The sequence below is a fragment of the Belonocnema kinseyi genome, chromosome 2, assembly GCF_010883055.1.
Source record: "Belonocnema kinseyi isolate 2016_QV_RU_SX_M_011 chromosome 2, B_treatae_v1, whole genome shotgun sequence".
Classification (NCBI taxonomy): Eukaryota; Metazoa; Arthropoda; class Insecta; order Hymenoptera; family Cynipidae; genus Belonocnema; species Belonocnema kinseyi.
In genome coordinates this window covers 92407176-92418987 of record NC_046658.1, presented here as the reverse complement: position 1 = coordinate 92418987, position 11812 = coordinate 92407176, and the positions used below count along the sequence as shown (strand labels likewise).

The window sequence follows — 11812 nt, the reverse complement described above, 5'->3', positions numbered from 1 at the left end:
CCGGACTTCGCCTTATCTTAAGACTAAACATGATTAATACTGATATACAATAATTATTTCTTAACTTATGCGTCGTAAATCGTACACAAAAATTCTAGAACTGTTGCTGACCTAATTTCCTGCGATCTGAGATAATTATTATTAATTCCTAATTTTTTTATGTATTTTTCAAATTTGTATATTACCTTTTTCCCGTGATTTTCTATTGCCATCTAGTGACGAAAGAGCGAGCCTATAGTCGCTCGTAGCAATAAAAACCCGCGACATTCAAACTCAAATCGAACATAGTAAAGCTTTTAACAGAAAATTATTGACAATAAGCGGAACAAAATATTAAGCATGGACTGTAGCTTAATGAAAGAAGAAAAAAGAAAGATTTGATACAGAAATGAGTTTCGTAAGACAGTAAAAAATCGACCTCACCCACTGTCAGTCAGAACTTACCTTCCTACAAAACCTTTTGTTTCCTTTTTAAAAATGCTTTCCAATTTTGCGGATTACATTTTTATTATTCTACAGTTCACCTTTCATACTTTATTTTGATTATTTGTTATAATTTTATTTAAAAAACTTTATTTTGCTTAATTTGAATTTAAATTTTGAGTGTATTCGTGTAAGTTCAATAGCGCCCCCTATAGTCTCTTTCATACCACTTGGAACTTGTCAATACTTGTTGGGTTTTATCAGGTTTCCGAGTCTGTGCGTCAATAATAGAGGTTTGTCTTTTGTGAAGTGGAAATTATAACAAAAAAAATATTTCAGCGTGTAAAATGACTAAATATTTATAACCTAAAGAAAAACTTTAAGTCATGGCTATTTCTTTACCACCTATTGAACCATTCAAATTGGGAGAAAATCCATTTGATTCTTGGCGTGATTGGAAACACGGATTCCTGGATTATTTGCTTATATTGAAATTTGAAGAGGAACCAGAACGCACAAAATTAGCCCTTTTCCGTCACGTGGGTGGGAATGAGTTGAAATTAATTTACAGAAAGTGGCAAGAGAATGGATATCTCTCGACAGATAATGATTATTGTTTAACCACGATTTTAGCGAAGTTTGATCAACATTTTCTAGGCTGTAAGCATTTTTTTATAAAAGCAATTGGCCTTTGTTACCTTCAAATTCAAAGAAAACTTTTATATTTCAAGCTGTCTGTCAAAAAGGGGCCTAATAAATAGTATTTTGATCAAAATGAAACAAAATACGCTAAAAGGGCCCATTGCATGTCCTCTGCGGAATTCAATAGTAAAAAGTATATTAATTATGTCTATTTTCTTTTTGTTGTAAAATTGATTACAAATTATGATGATTATGGGATAGAGATGAAACTAATTTTTTAATTTGAAAAGAGGGCATAAAAATAAAATAAAGTAGAACAAATTTTATTTCTTACGTATTAATGTCCTTTATACTTTCAGATGAGGAATCCAATGACTTTTATGATGAGAGGAGACACATTTAATGTGTTCTGCGGTCGAAGATGTAAGGAAAGTATATTATAGTTGGAGGTGAAATATCATTTTCATTTTTACATTCTCATCATTTATGATTGAGAAAGTATTAGAATTGTCGGAAATTTGACATCATACTTTTTCAACGGATCTCCACGTTTCGAGACCTCCTGAATCCGAAAATCAGGTTTTCACGATGGCGCCTGTCTGTCTGTCCGGCCGTCCGTCCGTAAACACGATAACTCTCGAAAAAATGAACGAATCAAATCCATCTTTGGCACACTTTTTCTAGGTCCTAAAAGAAAGGACGAGTTCGTTGACCAGCCATTTTTGATAAACATTCAAAAAGTGAGCGCATTTTGAACATTTTTGAGACCACTTTTTTCCGAATTTGAAAATTCTATGTACGGATATTTATAGTATTGAAAAGAACAAACAATTTATTCTAATTACTTTTTTCGACAAAAAGAAAATTCTCAGAGTTATAGCGTTTTCAAAATTTTTTTAATCAACCGAAAATCAAAATTTGAAGCCGAAAAACGCACGATATAAAAAAAAGTCAAGAGAAGAAAAACATTTATTTTTGAAATCCCTATAAGATTATCATAACCAATTTTTGGATTTTCTTAAAAAATCGAAAATTCAAATGTTGGTTGCACAAAAATAATGGAAAATAAAAAATTCCTCTTTGTGGACAAACTATGTAGGATACAAAAAAAGATGAATTAACATAAATGGTTATCCCAAAAAAGATCTACAATTTCGTTAAGAATTACTTCTTGATAGGACGCGTACTTTTTGTTTTATTCGTGAAAAATAACGCTGAAAAAAGTAAAATAAAAAAAATGTGTGGAAAAACGACGAAAGTTACGAGAAAAGAATCCAACAAAACCTGTTTACAAATGTCTGTCGGAAATCGAGCGCGCAGCGCGAGTGTCACAATGAGAATGTGTACCTCAAAGCCTACAGAGCTTTGAGAAACTTAATTTTTGACTATACTTAATTAAGTAGACAATTCAGAATATGAAGACGCATATAAATACTGCCACCTAAAAGAGATCTTTTTGATAAAGATTTTTTCAAGCATTCCAAATGCAAAGAATAAATATCCGAGCGCGCAGCGCGAGATTCAACCATCAGACTAACAGAAATTTGCCGCCCTTAAGCTAACAGAAATTAACTGTTCGATTTTGAATCCATTTTTGGTAGAAGATTAATCTTTTTGGATGAGGATGCAACTACTTTGGTCAAAAATTGTCTTTTATGCTCGCATTGAACTGTTTTTTGTTTCAAATTAAAATATTTTTTGGTTATAAAATTTGAATTGTTTGGCAAAAACATTGGTCTTTATGCCTCGAAAATGTAACTATTTGGATTATAACATTTTTGGTTTTAAAATGCCACTTTTTTATAAATCATTAGTTTTCTTTTGCTTCAAATTCTACAATTAAAAAAAAATTAATTTATTATGTTTAAAATTGATCTTTTATTCTGTTATATTCGACTACTTGGTTGAAATAATTCTTTAAAATGTATTTTTTAAAGATTCCCTTCTTTGGTTTAAAATGTAACTTTTTTACCATTATTTATTATTTCATTTTTAGTAGAAATTGACACTTTATAAGTTGAAAAATCAACTATTTTTTGTAAAAAATTCATATATTTTGTAAAAAATAGTTTTTTGTTTAGAAAATTAATCTTGTTTGTCGAAAATCTTTTTAAATTGAGAATTCAACTATCTGCCTCGTATTTTTTATTAAATTTGAGTGGTTAAATTTCGTTTTTTAAATTAAATTTGAGCAGTTAAAAATTAGTATTTTTTTAAATTAATTTTTTAAATTCAAAATTTGATTCGAATTCTGGTTAGAAATGAGGTCGTTGCATGAATTTTAGATAATATATTTTTAAATACTGCATAAAATTCTGAAAATCTTAGTGAAATTGAGAAGAAAATATCAAAATCCCTATTAAAAAATTCTGTTACCCTGAAACTTCATATCCTGCAAACCGCTTAAACAATCACTGCAGCGTTTTTATTGACTAATGAAGTATCTAGCAGACAGCTGACGAAAATTCAAATTACGATTTCTAACAGATATTTCTTTATTAAAAATTGTCGAGAAGTAGCAACAAGTCGTAAACAAATCTCACTAAAAACTAGAATTTTGCTTAAAATATAAAACGTAAAAAAGATAGTAGTGAATGATGTCTATTCAGCAAAGATTAAAGTAAGTGTTTATGAGCGACTAAGTCACTCGATGAGAAAAAATGGCTCACCATCCAAATGTCGACTTTTGGCACATTTGCACTGTTACACTTTACAAATCCTGGTTTTAGTAAAATTCTAGGTATTTTAAATATCTTTTAGGCTCTTTATTATGCTTTTGAAACACGTTTACGATAAAAAAACACGGCCATATTGATTTACTCATAAAGTGGAAAAGCGCGCTATACTCAGAATGACTTACTTCCGGATATCTTTGCTTCCGGCAATCCGTCCAACTAATCAGATTCTCCCGCCAAAGTTTAAAAAAAGATACTTTTTAAACATTATAATTTTTTAAATGCTTAATCAGGAAGGTATCCAGTCGCCACTAATACTTCTGGATGCACTAATAGGTCTCCGAGATTACTCTTTTTTAAAAGGTCAAAAAACGGCCTTTTTTTGTTTAAGCAATTTCATTATTTATTTACAAATAAATTTATAAAATCATTTTTAACATGGATGAGCAAAAATAAAACTTTTTGCTGCTTGCAATTTTTACGTACGACGAACCGTTTACAATATACAGCGTTATAAATAAATGATTTTTTAAACAAAATTGCCATATTTACAGTGTTACCTCAGAATCTATTTCTCAGAAAAATGTAATACTTGTACGCTGTATATATCGAGGATAGATCTCTTGAAAAGAAAAAGAAATCTTCCGATCGAATAAAAACTTTTCTCCTTAAATTGTTGTTAAAAAGTTGCTATTTTTAAGAGGAAACCCTTTACACTGTTCATTTATTAATAAACAATCTTCCAGATCAACCAGTGTCATAATATCGCTTCAAATTATTTCTCAAGCTTTATCTAGCTTTCTTAACATAACTTGTTGATCATAATTTCTTCTGCTAAATTGTTTATAACAATTGATCTAAATAATGACCCTCAATAACCAGAATTGACTTACATTTTTTTTATTAATCCTTGACATATGATTAAGCTTTTCACTCTCATAATATTTTCTCGTACGACGAGCCACTATTTATTTATGATCTTATAAACAATGTATTTTTTATAAACATACCCTCCCCTAAAAGCCACAATTTTCAAGTTATTTGCGATTACCTTTTTTATTCTCTTTAATTTTACCATAAAAAATATAATTATCTGGTGTAGTTTTTTGGATACCTGTGCCTTATTTTTTATAACTATTGTTATTACAAAAACACTCAATTAAGAAAATCAATTTTTTCTCAATTTTTTTATTAATCTATGGCACAAAACAATACTTTTCACTCTCGTGAAATTTTCTCGTACGACAAGCCATTGTTTATAAGGCCATAAATAAATAATGGCTGGTCGTACGAAAAAATATAGAGAGTGAAAAGTTGTATTTTTTGCCACAGGTTGAGAAAATAATGAAGAAAAAATCTATTTTCTTAGTTTAGAGTTTTTGTTAAAATAACAATAGTTATAAACAATAAGGGTCAGATATCGAAAATGCTACACAGGATAATTACATTCTTTATGGTAAAATTAAGGATATAATAATCATATGTCAAGGATTAATAAAAAATAAAGTAAATTCTGGTTATTGCCCAGATAGCACAAGAGTTTGCAGAAAGCTTGCCTAAATCTTGCCATGCAAGTTTCGAAAGCTTGAATCGCAAGGTTCGGGCAAGCTTCCCGCAAATAAGAACATGTCCGTAATGTGGCAATATTGCAAGGTAAGATTGAGGAAACGTCTGTCATTCTTGAACTTGATCTATTGCGCATTAGTTTTGCATGGCACCTAGATCTGCGCAGTAGTTTTTTAATGTTTTTCCAGAATGCCGCTTTACGTGTCTACAAAAAAATATTATATATGGTACTTAAAAAAAAGAATTTGTAATAAAACTTGCCCAAGAATATTCCTGCAATGTTCCCTCAATATTGCAAGCAAGCTTGCAGGAAGATTCCCATCACAGTGGGCGCAAAGTTTGGCGACGTCTTTACGACATCGTACGACAACTTTACGAAATCCTATGTCCATGTCGTTAAGGTGTTTTTACGATGTCGTAAATAAGTCGTATGATCTGACGATGTCTTTACGATATCGCAAAGACACCGAAACGACATGGACATAGGATGTCGTAAAGTTGTCGTAAAGATATCGTAACGATGTCGTGAAGACGTCGCCAAATTTTGTGCCCACTGGGATGGCAATGTTCCCTTAATCTTGCCTCGCAATATAGCCGCATGGCGAACATTGTCTTATTTGCGGAAAGCTTGCCTGAAGCTTGCATGCCAAGGTTCAGGCAAGCTTGCTGCAAACTCTTGTGCTATCTGGGCGAGGGTCATTATTTATATCAATTTTTATAAACAGTTTAGGAAAAGAAATTATGAACAGCAAGTTATGTTAATTATGCTAGATAAAGCTTGCGAAATAATTTTAAGCAATATTATTTTACTGGTTGATCTGGATGATTGTTTATTAATAAATGAAGAATGTAAATGGCTTCCTCTTAAAAATAGCAAGTTTTTAACAAGAATTTAAGGAGAGAAGTTTTTATTCGATCGGAAGATTTCTTATTCCTTTCAAGAGATCTATTCTCGATATATACAGCGTACAAGTTTTACATTATCCAGAGAAATAGATTCTGAGGTAACACTGTAAAAATGGCAATTTTGTTGAAAAGATCATTTACTTATAACGCTGTGCATAGAAAACGGTTCCTCGAACGAAAAAATGCAAGATGCAAAAAGTTTTTTATTGCTCAGCCATGTTAAAAATGATTTAATAAATTTTTTTGGTGAATGAATGATATACGGATGGCTACCGGATTAAGGTTCTTATATTAAAATGTACAAATTCAATACTGACCAATTTGGCCAATTTTATGTTTGTATTAATTGCTGAATTCTGATGACTTTAATTTGTAATATGAAAATGTTGAAGGTTTTTTACATACAATTTTCGATAAAAACTGCTCCGATTCGAGTAATAAATTATTTGATTAAAACACTAATTAAAAAATTACTTGGGTCGAGTGTCGACTGTCGTTTAAAGGACAAATCACAATATTTCGATTTGTCTCTTCCCTTATAGCATGGAACGTCCCTGGAACGTGTAAAATGCCCGCCGCTTAATCGAGAACGTTCTACTGCGAACCTTCCGTTGTTGATATTTTTAACAAAAATTATCTGGTAGAGCGCAACAGAAAATTAAAAATGGATGTCATTTTTGAGTTCTGAGTACCGCATATACCATACACTATAATATGATATCCTTATCATAAAATGACATCGATTTTGACCTGTCACTTACGGTTTACACGATATTTATGGATAATAATAACAATAACAGTAATTTATGTTTGGAACGTTCCAAAGTAGCGGATATTTTACACGTTCCAGGAACGTTCCGTGCTATTAGGGTTTCGTTCAACTTCACTCTTCAGTTGTCACAGTCAGTCAAAGTTGCGCATCGTGATTGCATACTTATTGCGTCAGTCACGGCCAATTGTCAACCTGTGAATTAAAATTATAGATAGAAGCTAGGTGCTAATTGCATTATAATCATAACCTAATAAACGAATAATTAAGAAGTGATATCGTCATGGCCGTATATCGGCAACCAACAGGAGCCGAGCGAGCTTCAATACCACCTCTTCAACCTTTCAAATCAGATTTGGGTAGAGAACAATCTTGGCGTAATTGGAAACAGGATTTTCTAGATTATTTTTGTTTGTGTAAGTTCTCTGTCGAACCTACAGATAGACAATTAGCATTTTTTCGTCACGTCTGTGGTAAGGAATTGAAAGATATCTATAGAGACAGATTTAGAACCATTACAGAAAGACCATCAACACTAGAATCTACACTAGAATTTTTCGACATTTATTTTCTGGGTTGTAAGTATTTAGTTTGATATTACATACATAAGGACATTATTTGCTGGCTTTAAAAGTGCCCGTGCTATGCAATAATTTTTATTATTTTATTATTTGAATAAAAAGTCATTAAAAATATAAAGTAATTTCCAAACACACTTATATAGAAAAAATTATTTCTTACGATGAGAATAAAATAGGGCCAAAATATATCAAGTCCCATGCATTTGCTTTATTGTTTTCCCGTCAGCACTGAACGCGCTTTGATTCATCTCTCGTCTCAAATTTAAATATTTTATTGAAAAACAGTTTTTTAAATGAGTCACATAAATATTTAATGACCAATTTTTATTGTAAATCCATCTTTTTATATTTGAAGAATCAACCATTTATTTGAAAATTCATGTATTTAATCTTTTTGGTCGAAAAATGATTTCTTTTGTTGAAAATTTAACTATCCAATATATAATGAGTTGTTATGGCGTCACTGATCGCTCATCATTACTATAGCTCTTCTGTGCATGTTTTGTGTCAGCAACTGGCTTGTCATGAACACATCTAGCCTCATAGATCCGAGTCGCGACGATTATCGCATCTGCTTACGTTATCGACACATTTTTGTTTTTTGAAAACATATTAATGGATTCATCCTGCGCTCTTTTTTGAAATTTTTCAAAATTTAGAAAGATTTCAATAAAATTAAAAAAGTTTAAAATTTCAACTAAAAGTTGTTTTTTCATTATAATTGTAAATAATGGAAAATTATAAATACAGTGAAACCCTTGAATAGTCCTACCTTCTATAGCCCTTCCGAGAATAGACGCTGCACCACAGGATGTTGTAACAGGAGCTGCGCGGGGTGTGCGGTTGTCACTCAGACGATCACTCGGGTGCGAACAAACAAAAGCGGAGCGGGTTATAACGAGTTAGTTTCCACCCACGGCCAGCCCCAAAATCGGCGCTATAGTAGAGTGTCACTGTATTTAGAAAGTAGTTTTATTTATATTTTAGTTACAATTTTAAAGACAATGACTTCTTTCAAATTTAAATTAATTCTGAAATCTTACGCAATTGAAAATATGATTTCAACCTGGGCTAACTATTTTGAAAGAAAAAATTACAATTTTAATTAATATTTTGACTTATCTTTTAATGTTTATTTTTAACATTATATAGTCTCACATTTTTCGAAAATAATTGAACGTTTAGAATATTATTTTATACAACTTTCAGTTACATTTTCAAATAATACAACTTCCTTCTAATTGTAACTATTATTGCATCTTAAACAATTGAAAATATGAGTTCATCCTGTGTTATTTTTACAGGCACAATTTGTTTACGGAGTCAACTGATAAGAATGTATTTCCGATGGTATTTACTAAGAATACATTTCCGATGAACATTGTCATAAGAAAATTAACAGTTTGGCCATTTTTCGAAGAATAGGTTCAATTTGTTTACGGAATCAACAAAGAGTGTATTTCCAATAATTTTTTCCTACGATACTTTGCGAATTTAAAATATTGATTAATTATTCAAACAAATCTCCAAAATAAATTCAGATTTTGGCTACTTTTTTAGCTTACATATAAACATACATACAGCTATAATGTTTTTAGTAATAAGTACAACTTTTCTATAGGAACTATAATATTAAAATCAAAATCATTTCAAAATTAGAAAAGATTGATTTTTATGAGAAAATATATGCACTATATTTTTAATAAGAACTATAAATGAATACGAATTTTATAATGGTCAAAACTTTACTACGTGAATCTGACAGGTCTCCAACTGATAAAAGAAAACTTTTTCCTGACATTTCCACCCATCCTATCATGATCGTGATTTCACGCTAGAATACTCACTATTCCGCGAAATTTTTTCGTCGTTTTTTAGCGGGAAAATTGTACTATTTGAAGGAAATGTTATATTTCTCACGTGTTACTTCAACAAAATCATTTGAAAAACACTGGCATGCATGCAGTGATGCTAAAAAACCGCGACTTTTTAAATTGCGCACTTTCCGAAACGCGCGGGTCTATTTAAAATTACAATGTAAAAAGTTGTAATTTTATATTAATAATAAAGTATTTAAAGAAATAAGCTATTTCTTAGATTCCATGTAATTAATTTTTAAATGAGAAAATTTGTTTGAAATACTTCTATGTATTATTATTAGTATTTATTGATTTTAAATCAACTCGCTCTTTTCGATAAATGCGCATTTGAAAAAGTTGCTTACAACGCGCGCATTGATACAAGGCCGGGGCAGCCAATGAACATCGGTTAACAAAAATAACCTGATGACTCGCGATAGAGGTGAGGGCCTCTCCAGCCTTGAAATTCTTGAATCTTTACATTTCGCGTCCCTTGAAATAGACGAAACTTCACTGTATACTTTTTGCGTAAAAAAATAATCAGACATCTATAAAACAAAGTTTTAACACACTGCTTTATACATATATTTTGAAAAATGTGAAAGTTAATTTTTGTTGCTGCTTTGATCATTTCCAGTTTGGAAATTGACGGACAAAAATTCAATATAATATATATTGATATCTTGTTGCTTGCATACAATTCGTGCTCATATAGTTATTCACTTTCTTATTTTTGCAGATCCTGAGAAACATTCATATCGTTTGTTATACTTATAGCACATCCAAAGCCAGTGTTGACTGAGAAAAATTAACAATTCACTTGGAGATTAGAAACAAGAAATGAGAACTACGATCTCGTGCCATATATTATTCTCTGAAGGTATATAATGCCACGTATACGTTATATTTCTATTTAATTATTTGTTTAAACATTTTTGAGTAAAGTAAGCTATGCACTTTCCGTATCGATGAGAATTATGCATATTAACTGTAAGCATCGAAAATGTTCGAGAGTCATGTTTGCAGCATGTATTTTGTATGTAATACAAATTCTATATTTTCTCTTGAATATTTTAAATAAAAGTAAATAAATGTAACTTCTTCCATACGTGAATCGATTTTTATTTTATTATTGAAAGTCATCTACAGTCATTTACTTACACATAATATCCAAAATCGACGGGTAAATATATTTTCAATCGTCGTTCATAAGTCATCTACAATCAACATTAAAGACTTTATTAAAATTTCAAGCTTGTTGAAATGAGTAATATTTTAAAGTTTGCAATTTTATTCAATCTTCCAACTCATCAGCTGACAAATATTACAACTATTTATTTTTATTACGAGTTTATTAGGAGTTATACGAATCGGACAAGTTTAAGTTATTCTTAATCTATTATTTATATTTTAAGTTTTAAATTTCTATATATCTTAAAAATTCATAATTTTTCTGTTTCAATAAACAATTCATTTTGAAAGTTATGAAAATACATTTTTTGTCATTTTCCAAACCTTATTTTAAATGTTCTGTTCTTAAAAAGATTTTGATTTGACGCATCAAAATTGAAATTGAGCAATAATTTTTAGTTCTAATGATAGGCTTAATTGGTTGTAATAACATTATATACAATTTCTCATCCAAAATATAATAACAAAATGTAGATTTTTAAAGATGTAAAAAAAAAAAATCTTTTGAAGCACTTTAAATGGATCAAGTGAAAAAAGTGTTTCTTAAGATTTCTGGGGAAATTATTCATCTTTTTATTTAGAAAATTAAATTTTAAAGAAAATTTAGAAGTAGCCACAAAAGAAAATATTGAAAACACAAAATTCCCAAGAATATAAAATTATTCAAAAATTTAAATTTCCAATTTGGAAGATTCCGGAATAATAAAATTCCTGACAGTTTATAATATTAACAAATTGTAAAGTTCCCAAATTCAAGTAATTGATCAATTTTTTAAATAAATAAACCCGGCTGGAAATTTAAGTCGGGGGCTGGCTAGTCTACGGCTGGAGAGCCCGGCTTTAAGTCGGGAGCTGGCCGGGGTTTCTGGTCGGAATCCGACCAGCATCGTCACGCTGCGCTGGCCAGCGTCCGGCCATGGAGCATAGCCGTTAGCTGGCCGGGGATTTCGACCGTGGCTCGGACATGATTAATTGCTGCTTTACCAGATTTAAATAATTCGTGTTTCAATTGTATGAAGAGCATCTGTCACTGAGTTAGGGGATCAATTTGATTCTTTTTCACTGTAGAATCGGAGCATATTAATATATAAAATTCCACACGCCCAGCACACAGGCAACATTAACTATTTTCACGTAGTCTTTGAGACACCAAAAAGATTTAAAAAATAAATATTAAATGATTGCGAGTATTTTAACTTT

At 30.6% G+C, this 11812-nt stretch overlaps 2 protein-coding genes across 10 annotated transcripts in view; one reads left to right on the top strand and one right to left on the bottom strand.

The window, feature by feature from the left end:
• The window catches only part of LOC117167215 (mismatch repair endonuclease PMS2-like), a 31402-nt gene extending 27553 nt beyond the window's left edge, over positions 1-3849 (bottom strand). Inside the window, exon 1 of the mRNA XM_033351976.1 lies at positions 3735-3849. The gene's annotated coding sequence lies outside the window, so the exon portion shown is untranslated. The remainder of the gene's footprint in view (positions 1-3734) is intronic.
• Positions 699-11812, top strand: part of LOC117167217 — a 23936-nt gene continuing 12822 nt past the window's right edge. The window contains exons 1-3 of one of the 9 annotated variants that reach the window (XM_033351983.1): positions 699-1083; positions 1425-1488; positions 10161-10301. In XM_033351983.1, coding sequence (XP_033207874.1) covers positions 10262-10301 — 40 coding nt within the window. In that variant the 5' untranslated portion in view covers positions 699-1083; positions 1425-1488; positions 10161-10261. Of the gene's footprint in view, positions 1084-1424; positions 1494-1765; positions 1806-7007; positions 7560-10160; positions 10536-11812 lie in introns of those variants that run through there. The other 8 variants (XM_033351984.1, XM_033351980.1, XM_033351981.1 and 5 more) reach the window with 8 other exon arrangements.